Source organism: Tympanuchus pallidicinctus, unplaced genomic scaffold (genome assembly GCF_026119805.1).
Source record: "Tympanuchus pallidicinctus isolate F22 unplaced genomic scaffold, pur_lepc_1.0 scaffold6, whole genome shotgun sequence".
Classification (NCBI taxonomy): Eukaryota; Metazoa; Chordata; class Aves; order Galliformes; family Phasianidae; genus Tympanuchus; species Tympanuchus pallidicinctus.
The window spans coordinates 43829023-43845889 of NW_026294780.1; the positions used below are offsets into that span (position 1 = coordinate 43829023).

The window sequence follows — 16867 nt, forward strand, 5'->3', positions numbered from 1 at the left end:
GCTGTGAAGCTCCTGAAGGCTCCTCAGGGCTAACTTATTATACTCTACATGCTAAGCGTGCAGTAATGCTTTATAAAATATAGGAGCAATAAGCTAGAAATTACAGTCAGATCTCAGATATTCCACTATCATAAGCAACTAATAAGATGGCTCCTGGAGCAGCCTAAGTGACAAGATCCTCCACTATCCCAGTTTTTATACTTCTGGGCTTTTAATTATTACTTCGTACAATTTGTTAAATGCTGGTAATTTGCTTAACTGGCTTAACCCTCCAATGGACTGGAGACTTTCTGCTGGTATCTACCTGAGATTTCCCCTGCACTTTGGCTTGATCTCGTGTAGTTTAGCAGGCTACTGAATGGCAAATAAGTTGTTTAATATTTTATTTTCTTTAATGGCATTTTTGCAGTGAGATAGAAAACTACCCCTGTAGTTCGTCTGAAATTTCTAGGCCTTGGGCACTTTATTTTTGCTGCCTGCAGCCTCCTTAAGACCATGGTCTGTACCTCACTGCCCTGGTTCTGGCTGAGCTGTTGTGCCAAGGTTCCACTGTAACACAAATCTTTGTCTCGTCTCTTTGAGCCTCCTGTGGCTTCTTGCAGAGACTTTTCACCAAGCAAATGATCGGCTTTCGATTAGTTATACAGAGAGGCTGCACCAATGACTCTTTATTGGATAGCTGTCCCAACCACAGTGTATAATTTGGAAAGAAAAATGGGGCATAAAGCAGCTTACCAACACATACTGGTCTGAACATAGTGATTCAGGATACTCTACTTCACACTTCACTGCCCACCTGATGGATAATGCCCTTCACACTGACTGAATTGCTCTTTTCTCAGTTCAGGCAGTGCTTTCCTCATATCTGGAAAATACCAGAGTTAGAGACTAGAAGAAAAGTGGTAGATGGTATCTGCCCATATTTCCCACCTACAGGTTGCAATGTATGTGTTGGAGAAAAATCCCTAGGCTTATCTTTCTGGTAAATGTCACAAACCACCTTGATAATGAAAAAAAGATAATTATGAACTACTCTTGTAGCAAAAAACATCTACTCTGCTTGCTGGAGGGACCTCCTCATGTCCTGCAGTAGCATAAAGAGCAGGGCTTGTTTTACACTGGGAATAATCAATCTCAAACTTTGTTGCAGGAAATCAGGAATATGTTGTCTCAGCTCTGACTTGACATGTATTAGCTGGGCTTCTGCTAAGAAATGGTGCCAATGGAACAGGCTGGGGAAGGTTAATTGAAGCCCAAGTCTGCGGTAGTTTGTGATGTTTGTGCTAAGTGAGGTAAATGTATAGATTTCATTTTAAAGCACAATTCTGTGACACATTTATCTTTCCTAACATTATAAAATGCAAAATCCGGTTTTAATAAATTTTCATTCTTAAAAATGCATAAAAAGTGCTGTGAAATGGCTCTGCAATTTGAAAAGGACTTAAAATTTCTTTTTATTGATATTTTCTCTTTATGCTATTGAGTGTTACTTGAACACCATTTTTTAATTTATAAGGTCATTAAATACAATTACAGGGTACAGATGACAGAGTTTATAAATCCTGACATGATTTCTTCCGCACTTCTCTCCTGCTCATTTATATTGCAAGTGGCTTCTGCTATGCAAAAATCCCAGTTCTTCTGCTTAGACAGGCTCAAATAATTTTTTGGTCAACCCAGGATCCTCTCTTAGCTGTATGCAGTTGTAGAGATCTACCAGATCCATCAAAGAAGCCTTTGTACATGTCCCTTTTGCATTTTGCAACACCTCACATAGCACCACATGCAGAAATGTTGGCCTGGGGAAGGACATAAATCCATTCTTCCCTCTCCATCCTTTCTAGATTCTTCCATGCATTACTCACTGTGCTGGGTACACAACTGGCTGAAAAATATAGCCTTTCAGAGAAGGAGGAATAACTTATAATAGGAGCTGTAATGTTACTGCCCTTTTTCTTAAAACATTCCAATTACTCTGAAATGTCCTATAGAAGAGAGACTGTCTGATTATAGGGCTTATTGCAAACCAAGAACAGTTACTTATTCATCCAAAGAAACCTGATAATAGGACCAGCTTGGACCAATTGAACTTAATGGGGATTTTTTTTTGCCTGTAGCTTCAATGACAAGAACACTGTAGTCATGATGTTCTAAGTGAAGAAAGTTTACAAAAATAAAGAAAAGGACAATTAACAAATTATGTCATCAGTACACTGATTAACCCTGTTCCTTCCACATAGCTATGCTATTAAAAATACACATCTGTTGTGTAAAAGTTGCCCTTAGCAATAAAACCAAAGCAGAAAAAAAAGACATACATTAATATGAACACAGCATGGACAGCCAGTCAAACGAGGTGATTTTCCAACTGTATTTAGCTTTATTGTGGCCTCACTTTAAATGCTTTGTGCAATTCTGGGCTCCGCAATATAAAAAGGGTATCAAGGTCCTCGAGAACATCCAGGGGATTGCAACAAAACTTGCAAAAATGTTGGAGAGTGCATCCTGTGAGAAGAGGCTGAGGATATTTGGTTGTCCAGTCTGGAGAAGAGAAAGCCTAGAGGCAACCTCATTGCTCTGTGCAGCTCTCTGAGGATGGGAAGCAGAGAGAGAGGTGCTGGGCTCTGCACCTGGGAACAACTACAGGGCAGGAACGGCACAAAGCTGCACCAGAGGAGGCTCAGATTTGGCATTGGGAAACACTTCTTTCCTGTATGAGAGGTCAAGCACTAGAATAGACTTCCTAGAGAGGTGGTTGATGTCCCATGCCTGGCCATGGTCAAGAGGGATTTGGACAAAGTCTTCAGCAGCATACCTTAACTTTTGGTTAGTTCTGAAGTAGTCAGGCAGTTGGACTAGATGGTCTTTGATGGTTCCTTCTGACTGAGCTACTCCTATCCTATCCTATCCTATCCTATCCTATCCTATCCTATCCAATCCTATCCTATCCTATCCTATCCTATCCTATCCTATCCTATCCTACTCTACTCTACTCTACTCTACTCTACTCTTCTCTACTCTATGCTGCTCTACACTACTCTATTCAAATTTGTTTTTTTTTTTTTTTTTCAAGTAAAGGGTTAGTAAAACCTCCTTGCCAAATAATGTAAAAAGATGCAGGAACTTGAAACGCAATCTTTTCTAACGTACACAGTTATGAGAGACAGATACCAGGTAAGGTGTTGGTCTGGTGGATGAGAAGTGTTCACTTTTCTGGGAGGAATAAATCAAAGGATTCTGTCACAAGGTAAAATAATTTACATCAATAGGGAAATACAATATTTATGTATCTCAAAACCATCTTAAGTAGTGCCTCATAACCAGAATATATGTGCTAGCCAACTCAGAAATGGGCATCACAGCATTTGATGTTAGATTTTCTCAGACAGCATGCACATGAAGAACTCATTTATTTGTTAGATATCACTGCTGGTGAGGTCATTACTAAGGTGAGGAATTCTCTACTGGCATAACTGTTGCTGACTTCTAAGCTTCATGGTGTGTCTATAAAATATAACAAAGAAAATCCATATGAGGGGATGAGTATGTTCCATGTAATAACAAGCAGTCTTTTCCTATATCAAGTCATCCCCAAACTAGACTTGAACAAAGCAGAAAACTTTAAGAGGGAGATATATGAGGGTTATTTCTCCAACTTTGTCCAACTCAACTTTATGCTTTTTTTTTTTTTCTGCCTGAGAAGCACAGAATAAATCCAAGCTGTGATGACTGGGGAGAGCAGAGACTGCCTGAAGGCAGTGAGCAGATGTGTAGGCTGAGTGAGAAATTATAAGCAAAGAGAAAACTCAGACTAAGAGGATTTGAGCTTCATCAAACTTCATCATTAACAGAAGGATAGAGAGAAATAAGGACAGAGGAATGAGATCTATAAGGGCTTAACAGTCATGATTTCTTTCCTGTGGCCCTGTCAAGAATTTTCAAAGGAGAGGATGCTGACTTTGACCTCTTGCATAGCACATTTCCTAGGCTCACCTAGGACTAGAAGGTCCTTTACCTGTCTTTTTCAGTGTAGGCTCTATTTGCAGTTCTATAGATTTGAATACATTTCACTTTTTTTTTTTTTTTTTCTAGGAATAGAAAACACTTGGGCATTTTACACCTGTTCTCACTAATGACCTCTGTGCTTTAAAACAAATGGAATAATTTTCAGGGTTTAATGGGCTTTTGCCTTCAACAGCTACAAATAATCTAATTATCTAGCCACCCTGGGTACTGGATGATTTAAGAATTAAAGACACGATTAGAATCTGTTACAGTAATTAGAATCCATTTTAAACCAATTGCCTGTGGCATTACATGGTCTAGTGAAAGAAAGGCTGCTGGCTAAATGCTCTTCTACTAATGCAAAAAATAAACGTTAGCACAGTATTTTTTTTTTACTAAGAAAACTGAGATTTCAGAAGTCAAGTCAATCAAATTGCCTGTCCCTTTTTATGCAATTTGCTCTTTAAATATGTCACACTTCATTGAAGCTAACAGCTAACAGAAGGATGACCACAGATCAACTGGGCTTTGGATGAGATTCACTGGACAAATTTGTACTTTTAGAAAATAAAGGGAAAATTAAAAATTTAGTGAATGGAAAATTCATTACTTACATAACTTAGAAGTCATAATGAAAGAGATATGGGTAGATTGGGAAATATGAGGAGAACTTCTGCAGAGAGAGAAAGCCATGACCCACAGATCAGACAGAATCATTCACGGGAGTTAGCAAGTAGGAGCAAGTAGGTGTATGACAGTGACCCAGCTGGTATAACATTTCTGAATTTCCAGAAAGCTCTGACAACACTGCTTGATCCAAAACTGCTTAGGAAATTAAGCTATGACTGCAGAGGAAAAAGGATCTTCTCACGGGTAAAGGATGAGTTGAACCACAGAAAACAAGTGGTAGGATTTGGTGAATGATTCCCACCATGATGGCAGTGGAAATTAGCATGCAGCAGCCCTCTGTGTTGGCCAGTGCCAGTCAGCTCATCTGTGACCTGTTTGTGTGGACACTGGATCAGAGTGTTTACTGGTTTACACTGGCAGCCATTGGCTGGATAGAACTGGTAGAGGATCCTCATAAGTCTCATCCAACAGGCAGCAAGGCAACATCAGGAAGAAAAGTGTTGTACGTTAGTTGGAGGGGAATACTTCCCATATGTGCATTATTCAGGAAAGAGACTTTGGAATCATTCAGCTTAGTGTGTCCTAAAGGATAGCAGCATGGTAGTACTTATTAAGGTGGGAAGTGAGAACAAGACAGAAAACGTAGTATTGGATGAATTTGTGATGTGTTCATGGTTTGAATATTACAGTCTGGCCACCTGTCTCAAAGAAAATGTTAGAAGTGCTAGAAGAGATTCAGAGAGGGATACAAAGATGACCTGGACATGGGATGCTTCCGTGCAAAAAGATCCAAAATGAATTGAGACTCAGCCTGGTAAATAAATTATTAGAGAGGGCTATGCAAGAGAGTTAACTAAGAATGTTGACAGTGAGGAAGCTATTTAAGCTCTTTGATTGAAAGGTTCCCCCGCTTACTCCGGGTGAAATGAGCCTCTGTGCAGGGGAACATGGGGCATTTCATTTCTTTCTTTGCCTTCTTACTCTCAATCTCATGCATCATGCTAGTTCACAGGTCACCAGCTGAGCTGCAAACTGTAGAGGCAAGGGGAGCCAAAGGTTATCTGAACTGAGGCTGGAGGGCAAAACCTTGAGAAACTCCCGTCCCTCTGAATTTGTCACTGAAATTTCAGCCACACTGTGAGCTGGGGAAAGTGTGCTGTGCCTGGCACTGTTTTTGCCTGTGTTAGCTGTTCCTATGTGAACATGCAAGATGTTAAATAATTTATAGCACTGCCACTCTTAAGTAGCACTGAGAGCCTGAAGATTGGTAAATGATACATAGAGACCTCTGTTCAGAAACCCTTTTCTATTAGTAAATGATCTATAAATGACCTCATTCTTCAGAAATCATTTCCAATCTATTTTGAGTCATGTTGTGATGACTAAAGACAGGATCAGGATCAGTGACCAACTGCCAGTAAGTTGCATGGAAGATCTGGGATCTACCAAGTTTCCTCATAGTTTATTGTTTTTTACTCAATATAGCAACATGCCATGCTGCAATCTCAGTCCAGACTGGCAATGGGCAGCTCAGAAACTCCTTTATAGCTTGTTTTATAGCACATCATATTCTCCATAGATCATTCCTGACCCGGTTCCCAGGCAGGGAACTGATACTGTCTTCCTTCAGCTCATCTTCTCATGCCCTTTGCTTCCATGGCACTAACAGCAGCTGAGCAGTGCTTTATTCATGCATACCTCAGGGTCCTTTTTTGATTTCATTTGTATCTATTTAACCTACATGTTCTACTGATGATGTGCTATTTGTGAACGAAATGGAGCTTTATCCAATCAGCCCAACTATCTTTCAAACATCCACCACTGCCTTACATATGTCCTTATCCATCTGCAGAAAAGTGGATGCCATCTTCACTTATGCCACACTTGTGTGGCTTCCAGTAAAGCAAGGAGTTGTGTTTTTCAGATTTAAATAGGTCTGTCTTCTGTCACTTGCCACAGTGATAACAAATAAAATCTGTGACTCAAGATATCAGAGAGCAAACTCCTCCTTCTGTAGAACATAAACCATATTCTAACCAGAAGAGCTTAAATAATAGGGTTCTTTTTCTAAATTTATTTGAATAGTGATCTTATTTGGAAGCTCTGCTAGCAAGTCACTGTCTACAGAAAGCTGCTGAGGTGCACAGACCCTTGATTTGCTCATTCTGATCTTTCTATGAGTTTGTTAGCGCAGGCACCACGCACTAATACCAACAAATGCAGTACAGACAAATTTAATGAATACTTCACTTTTTTATGTCATGCAGAGAAAATGCTTACACTTAGCAGCGCCTGAGACTGGGGAAAAAAATGAAAAGACAAAATAATGTGTTTTGTACTGGATTAATAAGCAAAGGGACTGTGGTGTACGCAGTTCTGTGATTCTATGATTCTATAGCTATAGAGATATAAGGTATGATTCATGTCATCTAAAGGGGAACATCTGCACCAAAATGAGTTGGCCTAGGTTTTTTGAATAGTTTATAGAGAGCTAGGTGTTTTTAGGGTGGAGTTCACATGCCCTGTGCTAGACATCTACATCTGGTCAGCTGGACATCTACATCTGGTCACTATGAGCCCCATGTAAGTGATGCTGTTGCACCTTGCTAGGTATGGGGTACTTTGGAGAGTGCACAGCTGCCCCTCTGATGAGAGAGAGAGCTACCACTATCACTTGATGTTTTGCAGAAGATTCAGCTATTCTAAGCCACAAATATGCTGGAGTGCAGACTGGGCTGAAAGGGGGATGCCAGGAATAACAAGGACCATTAAGCTCCAACCCCCCTACTGCAGGCAGGGCCACCAACTTCCCTATCTAATACTAGATTAGATTGCTCAGGGCCCCATCCAACCTGGTCTTGAACACCTCCAGGGACAGGGCATCTCAACCTCTCTGGCAGCCTGTTCCAGCACTTCATTACTCATAAAAAAAGAACTTTCCCCTGATATCCAACCTAAATCTTCCCTCCTTCAACTTAGAACCATTTCTCCTTGTCCTGCTGTTATCTACCCTTTCAAAGAGTTGACTCCCCTCCTGTTCGTAGGCTCCCTTTAGGTACTGGAAGGCTGCAATGAGGTCAGTGAATGAATAAGTGAGCTGCCAATGCACGGGTGCTCTGAAAAAATGGATGAGTCAAAGGGAGTGGTGCTTTCAGTATGCTTGGAACCAACGCTTAAAGTTTGTGAAGAAAACCTTGATAGCATCAGATACCAAACACTTTCCATCTCCCACATCATGAAGCAGCTCTGGACCAAAGGTGCTGTTACCATGTGTAGTAACACATGACACTGCTATGTGGTTGCAAGTCTCTGGGTTAATTACACCAATGCAGAGAGAGATTTTTCAGGTGAATCATTCGGGGCACCTCCTTAAGGCTGCAGCTCTGGGCTCTCCATTGGGAAACACTTCTCGTCTATGGTATAGGCAGAGCATCTAATGCCTCCTAAATGGGATATTGTACAAACCTCACCCTGTCCTGATATCAGGAAAAAACAGAAAATATCTGACCATGTGGAACATCTCTAAGTAAACTACCCTAATGAGAAGCTGGAACAATTGACTTACAGGAAAATCTTTTCAGTCAATATCTTTGTCAATATCTTTATTTTTTTGTTTTCAGATGTTACGGTAATGGTGGATAATCAATATGGGAAATAAACACATTTTTAAGACAAAACTGAACCTAACAGTCTTAGTGCTAATGTGTATTCCTTCTATAACTGTGCTGCTCAGCTTCACCTCCATTTCATGTTGTCATTGTTGATTGTGTATTGCTTAATTACTACATTACAGCACTTGTTAGACTGTGGCAAGGAAAGTATTGCAGTCAGAAAACACAGTTTTAGACTGAAATGTGTATCTGCAATTACATGCTGAAGTATTGCTCACTTACCAACTGATATGGTCCAAACAGCGATTATTTTTGCAAAAGCCTTTGTTCTTGAGTTAAACCTGCTGTGGTAGATGGGATTTCGAATGGCAATGTAACGATCCAATGAGATGGCACAGAGGTGCATGATGGAGGCAGTGGAGAAAAGCACGTCCAGGTAGATCCAAATGGCACACAGCTCCTTAGGCAGAGGCCACGTGTATTCTGAGCAAGAGAAAGTTGACGTCAGCTATAATGTGACGTAGTCACATCTTTTGTTGCAAAGCATTTTTCTCACTGCGCATGTATTCCTAGGAAATGCTGGTAGTAAGGAAGCTGTCTGATAGCTTCTCTATTTCTCTTTTAGGAAATCTTTTTTTTTTTTTTTTTTTCTTTCATTTGCTTGCAAAGGCTCTGTTTGTTTTTTTGGGGTTATTTATTTATTTATTTATTTATTTATTTATTTATTTATTTAGTTTTCCCAGGCTGCTGTGTGGGTATGTGTTTTTCTTTTCTATGTGAATAATGCTTGATGTTGTAATCAACATCTATGGAAGGAGAAAAAAAATTGTTACTGCACGTGTGAAATTTCTCAGTTTTCCATTAGAAATTATCATCAGTGTGATTACTGTATTATTAACACCTGCTGATCTACAAAGCCTTCTAAAATCTGAAACTGAAACTTCAGATTTGGTGGCAGCTGGAGAAAGAAATATATTTAGTTGCATATCAGTGATGTTTATGACACCTATCTTTAGATAACTTATTTCCACATATTTAGATAGGGACAATATTCTAATATCATCAGTGTATATTGTCAGGCTACTCCAGAGAAAGCAATCCGAAGATAATACATTAGAGTTTATCAGTATCAATCCTACATGTTCTTTGCTGCAAACTAAGCCTTTCTTTTTCCTTGTTTTTTTCCACTGGTAATGAAGAATAATTGATTACTGTCCTTTCTGAAAGCTATTGGAAGATGGCTATCATGTCTTGTCTATCTTTTTCTCTTCCAGACTAAGCAAAGCCAGTTCCTTTATCTTTTGCTTGCAGATGATGTTTACAGAACTTTTATGCCTCTTGTTTCTCTGCCCCAGAATCTATTTAATTTATCTTGCTGCAGTGACCAATGCTGGATCCTGTTCTTGATGCTGCTGAAAAGGCCTCCTGACTGCTAAGTGAAATACGAGCCTACTTCGTGGGTCTTGCAGGAATGCTCTTACTTATCTAACCTGGAATGAAGAGGGCCTTTGGTATGAAAGCATCATACTTATGCTGCATACTTAGCTTATGATTCATTTTGACAGTCAGATCTGTTTCAAGATTCTGAAGCCTGGACTAATTTCCCCAGCAGGTGTTGGTTTGATATCTCTTCCTAAGTGGATAACTTTGCTTTTATCCTCACTAAATTTCATTTGTTCATTTTAGACTTTCTCTTTTGGGGTTGATGATTCTGATTCTGGGCATCTGAGTGCTTGTAGCCTCTCCCACTTTGGGCTTTTGGAAAATCGTGCAAGCTCATAGTGTATCCAAGTTGTTAAGCAGGCGTAGGCTAAGCAGAGCCCTGCAAAACCATCATACCAAGGTTCTTCTAGTCCTGCAGGGAACCACCAGTAAGTCTTCTTGGGGCAAGTTTTGCAGTTAACCTTCCCTTGTCTTTTGGTGATTTAATTTACCACGTTAATTACCCAAGCTGCCCAAGAATGTGTTGCATAGGACAATGGTAAAGCTGATGTTGTAAGAAGATATTAGTTTTTCAGGGTGTGCCTGGCTCTTTTGGAAATACAGTACAACCTAGTTTGCAACAGAAGGATTAGAGGCAGAGGAATTAGGTCTGTGCCTAATTACATTTACTCTCTCTAAGCACTGCAGAGACCTATTTCCTGGTGCTCTTGGATGGCTGTAATGTGACTGACTCTAATAAGCCATACGGTATTTATGGATAAGTTTTATCTTTTTCCTGCTCTTCCAAAGAGGAAGCCAGTCTCTGGAGAGCTCTAAATGAGGGCTGAATTTCTGAAGCATGTCTTCCTCGCAGCCTCTATGTCAGCCCAGGACAGTTTGCACAGGGAAAAGGCAGAAACTACTTTTGCGCTCAACAACATGCGCCTGTTCTCTTTCAGAACAGATTTGTCACACCCTTCTAGACTTCTTGTCCTTGCTCTAAACCTGGATATGGCAGGGATAGGCAGCATTCTTCAAATAAACCACCTTGGAGACTACATGGCCATGAAATGGAAGATAGATGAGAGGAGCCAACTGCAGATGCAGTGCAAGTCAAGAAGAATGCAGCCTCCTCCAGGCTGACCTTACGACATGTTAAGTGACATGTCAGATGGGGCACCTTGGTCTTGTGCCATCTTCTCACCATTGCCTAATTCACCCTTCTGCTTATCCAGGGGAAACAAAGCAAAACAAAACAAAGTAAAACAAAACATGGCTCATGAGAGCTCCTGATGTCTAGGAGCTCACACGAGGGAGACCCATCCGAAGAAGAGGCAAGTAATGCTTGCACATCTGTGAATGGTCAGGTTGTGAGGCTGAAAGGGAGAACAGATAACACAGAGACAAGATTTTTCTCCTGTTGTACCTAGATAGTATGAAGAAGAGAAGTGTTTCCTCCCAAGGCCTTTCAGGAGAGGAGGTGGAGAAGTGAAGCTGACCAGGATTGGTAACAAGGTATATGGGAAAACTGAGTGATGAAGGGCTAAGGAAAGAGGAGAGTCTGTAGGCAGGCATGGTTGCTGAGAAGGCCTTGTCTACTGTCCTACCTTGTCAGAAGCACCTGAGCTGAGGCCTCAGAGTTAGTGCTGGGCTGCTCAGGAGCCCTTTGAAGCACCTGATCCTTCTGCTGAAGCAGGGAAGAAGCATCTGCCAATAAACCCAACAACATCTCCATGCTGCCATAGGGCAAATCTCCAAGAGATGTTCAGAACTAAGTGCATGTTTGAGTGAGAAAAAGTACTGCTCAACTCTGGGTGTTTTCTGATCTGTGGGCACATTCACCTTTCCTGGATGCTGTGAAAGTGTTGCAGAATGTCTTTTCAATGGGAGGCTGGAGCTGCTGGGTGGACGGAAAAGCCTGCCTGGCTTCTGTTGTGCAGGACATTTGGCCAAGGCATCCCAATGGGAATTGCACAAAATAGTGATAAGGTGTAGGGAAAGAAGTCATCTCTGTTTCGAGCAAAATTGTCAAAATTTCCCTGCAAAGAGTGAGTGGAGGATCAACCTCATTGCAAGTCCCTTGTTACAAAGGTCCCTAATTCTGACTGGGGATTACCACTATGGGTGGCATAGAATCATAGAATCATTTAGACTTGAAGAGATCATCCAGTCCAACCATCTTCCATCACTAAACATCCTTTAGTGCCACGTCCACACATCTCTTAAATACATCCAGGAATGGGGACAGCACCACTTCCCCAGGCAGCCCATTCCAATGCTCAACCACACACTCCATGAAGAAATTCTTCCTAATATCCATTTTAACACCCTTGGCATGCCTTAAGGCCATCCTCTTGCATCTTATTACCACGTGATGCCACCTGCCTGATGCTGCCTGTGGATTTGCAGGGCTGCCTGTAGGAATCCCAGTCCTCATCTCCCAGCCAGATATCTCCCAGCCGTTAGGGTTTGGGGCACTTTGGGGTTTCGTCGGCAGCAGAGCCTGGCCAGCAGGAGTCCCTGTTGCTTGTCTCAGGGAAGCAGGCAGTGTCAGGAAGGGTTTTTGTTCACCTTACGCAATGGACGGTTTTTGCAGCTTTACGCTGCTTCTCCAACGGCCAGAGTGATTGCACAATTATTGCAATGAATCACAGCCTCATACCCTCAGCAGTGTCAGCACCATGCAGAAATGTGGTACTGGGAAATAAACTTCTAGTGTGCTGGATGAAACCTCTTGTAAGTTACAGCCTCACACTCAAAGAGCTCTACTCCTGAAACCATGCGGCTATAGAAAGCTTTGCAAACAACCTCGCTTTCCTCCTCGCTTCTCTTTCAAATATAGCCACTTGCTTGTGGTACTGGAAAACTCATTTTTCAAAGTTTAGGGATGATAATAGCCTGACAATATTGACACTGAACACATAGGCTGCTGCTTTTTCCTACGCAAGCTGAGCTGCAAATGATTTCGGCACAAATGAGAAGAAAGGTCTGCTATATTAATCACCTACAAGGGTCTGAACTGTGAGTCATAATCCACTTAATTCTTAAATATCTTATGGAATTGTAGCTAATATTTAGCTTTGCTTCTGTAAATGTTAGTAAAAATTAGGCAGAATTAATTCCCATCCAGTTTTTAACTCCCACAGTATTTATTGCAGCCTGTCTCTGTAAGTGGAGGTCTAAGTAAGATGTTGGTGTTAAGGGAATTTTAAAGTTTGAATTACTTCATTAAAAAAATTAAAGGGGTTGCCAGCTTTTACTCTAAAGGCAGTCATTAGTCCTTCCACACATTTTTGCAAAGCAGAGTAACTGGCAGGACCCTATATTCCCACCAGAATTACTGAAATTTATAAGCCAGGGAAAACAATGAAAGAATAAGGAGAACAAAGCGTCTTCATGCATGTTTTGAGACAATTCCATCAGCAAATGAGTAAATATCTATCAATCTGTTCTTACGTCCATTAACCACTTACATGCTTCCCGCATGGAGTCATTACAGTAAGAATGAAATAAGAACAATGCCAACACGTGCATGCAATGTTTAAAGCTTCCCTCAACATGCAGCAGATCCCACAGCTCGTACTCACCGTACAGTATGGTTAACATTGACACGGGCATGACAAGGAAACCCAGCAGCATATCAGCTATTGCAAGTGACATGAGAAAATAGTTAGTGGCATTCTGCAGCTTTTTCTCCAGTGACACAGCCATGATGACAAGAATATTCCCAGCAATGGTTAAAACAATCACTATCACTGTCAGCAGAGCTGGCCAGTTTTTCTCTGAGAGCTGAAAGAGGGAAGAGTAGCACGGAGGACTTTCACATGAAAGATTGGTCAGGTTTTCAGAGTCTGCAGTCAAGTTACAGAAATGTGACACATTAGTCTCTCCTGGTCCGTAAACGTTTCTGTAGAGTCTCCTCTCATGATTTATTTGCATTAAGGAGTTTGCAGTTGGGTTCGCAGAGCTTTCCTCATCACAAAGGGTATCCATTGCTAAGTCTGAAATCGGTGAGATAAATGGTGAAAAATAGGAAATGGTCACCCTTTGTCACCATCAGGCTTTGCATTCCTCAGCTGTCTGTGGCAGAAGTTGGTGGAGCCCAATCCTTTGTCAACTGCATTTTTACCATTAGCACGATGTAGAAAAACATACCAGAATTACTCCAAATGCCGAAATGTTTTGTTTTCTGTTCCATAGGAAGTCCAGAGTTGGCACTGAAAACCCAGGTAAAAAGCAAAGCCAAACTAGAGGATAGAGACCGTGGACTTGAGGCTTGAGAGAGCAAAAATATTGTAGAAATAAGAGAGAAAAAACTTTTGCAGCCACTAGGACTCCCCTCTGGAGCTACATCTTATTGCCATTGGTAACTGTAATCACACAATTTTGAACACAGCAGTATTAAAATAGCTTGCCATACAAAGCAGCAGAGCTCTTGCTTCCCTGTTAAGAAAGTTGATTAAAGATTCTGTCCGGCATCTTTCTCTTGAAATAATTAGATATGCTCTTATTTATAGTGCATCTTCCATAATACGCCTGATATTCTGCTGCATTTCTGACTTCTGTTGCATTTCAGGATCATTTTCAGCCCCAGATCAGTGATTACACTTTCTGCTCCACGCTGATTTTTGTCACTAACTGTACCTTTTGGCCCAGCCTGGTTTCAAAATGGGAAAGAAAAAAACAGATACTATGATTTAAAAACAAAACAAAACAAGACAATTTAAGAGAGACTTACATTGCACTTTAGAGCCCACACTCAAACTGCGTTTGGGTTCGCTCTGTGCCCCTGTCTGCCTGCATCCTTCAGCATTTAGCCAGTTTGGGGTTCTTTTTCTTCAGCCTCCTCCAAAACGGTGGCACTTGGAAAAAATCTTTTGGTTTGCTTGTTTTGTTTTGTTTTGTTTTGACTTCTAAACTGCACACTCGAGTGAAGCCAGCTCCTGTGCTGCGAGGCTCTCTGTTTTCTTCTGAGAGATAGGCTGCTCGCCGGCTCTTTCCTTGTGCGATTCCCCCGCCCCGGGGCAAGCTATATTTAAAATAATAATAATAGCAAAGCCCTTCGCACACAGTGACACAGAAGAAAGCACGCACACGAGGAAAAGCAGCCAGCAAGGAGGAATTACAGATTTCGACAGGAATGGAATTTCTTGCTCGCTGCCTCGTTCGGTTTGTCAGACCTCCCACTATTTGGATGTCACAAACTGCAAGGTAGCGACGGCAGAGGAGGGCAGTCCAAGCAGGGGATTTTTTTTTTTTCTTTTTTGGCAAACCAGCAGTTTTTCATGGCATATTTTGGAGGTCCTGAGCTTGGGTCTTTTTCACACACTTTGCACACGTTGCATTTGCAGAGGATGCCTTGCAAACACAGCTGCATGCAATTACAGCGTTTCACAGGATGTAGGCTTAAAGAGATGAAATCTAAGGCTCGCAGTGGTAGATAGTAGTGAAAAACATAAGTGCAAAGCTTTTTCCATCTACAGGGGAAATTATGCAAGCCTTACAAGGAAGAAATAATGATCAGTCCCCTTCAGTTTTAACTCCATGTCTATGCTGGCACGCTTATCAAACTGGCAGTGGCTATTTATAAAAATGTGAAGTCAGCCTGACGTCCCTCCCATTTGTGAGGAGGGGATGTTACAGCGAACCCCAGCAACCTGTCCCAAAGAAGCATCCCAGATGAAGCAGGTCTCTAAAGCAAAGTAGCACACAGCAGATGGGGGATTTGTGTTCTCTGACAAATCTGCCCCTCACAGTCCATTCTGCCGCATGAAGTAAGCAACTCTTAAATTTTCCACATAGCAGAAATGCTCCTCAGAAATTCCCCAAGACTTACTCTTGCCAAAAACTAAGCAGAGGAGTTGGGTGTGTGCTCCCATAGCTCAGGTTGGCATGCAGCATCTCTAACTCTCCTGCACATCTCAGGGGGCTGCAAGTACGTGGAGACTTGCCACAACTTTTCTGCTATGTGCTGATCTCATCAGCGGTCAAAGACTTATCAAAGGAAGTCCCAGGGCACATGCTCCATGTCTATGAAGCATTTTTTACTGTAAAGTCACTTTGGGATCAGTTTTGCAATCTACTCCCACACCAGCAGTTACCAGAGCAGGACAGAGCAGCCAGAGAGCAGCTCCTACTTGGAAATCAGAAATGAATCATCTCAAAACTAAAGTTTCCCAGTCCCATAGAATAGCCCAGGAGACTATCAGACAGCATAAGCTGGTAAAGAAGGCTGATAGTGCTGAATTTAGCATGCAACATTTTAACCCTAACAGTGACATGTGAGATCCCAAATAAGCTCTTTCCCTCCCTCCTTTAACATGATAACCGAATTGGGTTACTACATTTAACAAGGGAATTCAACATCTTGGCTCCAGAGATTTTAGCAGCTATCTCCATAAAGATGCCCTTGGTGTGAGAATGCAAACCTGCTGTAGATATGCTCCACTATTGCTGAACATGGCTACTTAGTGGGCTTAATAATCCTAGTGGTCTTAGAGGTCTTTTCCAACTTTTAATGAGTCTATGATTCTATGCGGGTTAAATATTAGAAAATAAATTATTAGAAAGGGTGGTGAGGCACTGGAACAGTCCATTTAGGGAGGTGATGGAGTCACGATCCCTGGAGGTATTCAAGAAATGAGTAGACGTGGCACAGAGGGACATGGTCAGTGGGCATGGTGGAGATGGGCTGATGGTAGGACTGGATGATCTTAGAAGTCTTTTCTGACCTTGATGATTCCATTAATCTATGATTCTGTACTTGCAAAGAGGGACCCAAGACCCCTCGCCTAAGGGTAAGTGTAAGTTCTTTCTGAGGAGACCAGACATCCTCTGCTGTTTTCTCATAGGGCTCCCTCCAAGCTCAAATGATTCTTTGATGTAATAGTTTCAATGGGAAATACTTTCTGGGAGGTAAATACCCCAACTGTGGGTCAGAGGCTGGTTATACCAGCAAAGTTGTACCAGACAGGTCTGTGCACTTGTTTCTCACTCCAAGACTAGAAAGGAGATTTGGAACAAGGTCTTCCAGTTTCTTGCATGAATGCACTGTGTGTAATAGTGTGTGTAGGCTGTGTGTAAAAGTTTTGTGAACCCTACATTCACATCTGCAGCTCCTTGTAGGCCTGAAGCAGATCCCTGAAGTGTAGAAAGAGGCAGGAATTTGTTACCTTCCTGGTCCACACTGAGTAACTTCA

At 41.6% G+C, this 16867-nt stretch overlaps 1 protein-coding gene across 5 annotated transcripts in view; it reads right to left on the reverse strand.

The window, feature by feature from the left end:
* The window catches only part of HTR2A (5-hydroxytryptamine receptor 2A), a 32141-nt gene extending 17301 nt beyond the window's left edge, over window positions 1-14840 (reverse strand). For 3 of the 5 annotated variants that reach the window (XR_008201932.1, XR_008201931.1, XM_052664589.1), the window contains exons 1-2: window positions 13256-14840; window positions 8529-8729 (exon numbers count right to left, since the gene is read on the reverse strand). Coding sequence is in view for 3 of the 5 variants with exons in the window: in XM_052664589.1 (XP_052520549.1) it covers window positions 8529-8729; window positions 13256-13661 (607 nt within the window). In the remaining 2 variants the exon portion in view is untranslated. The remainder of the gene's footprint in view (window positions 1-8528; window positions 8730-13255) is intronic. The other 2 variants (XM_052664592.1, XM_052664591.1) reach the window with 2 other exon arrangements.
* Window positions 14841-16867: the final 2027 nt, after the last annotated feature.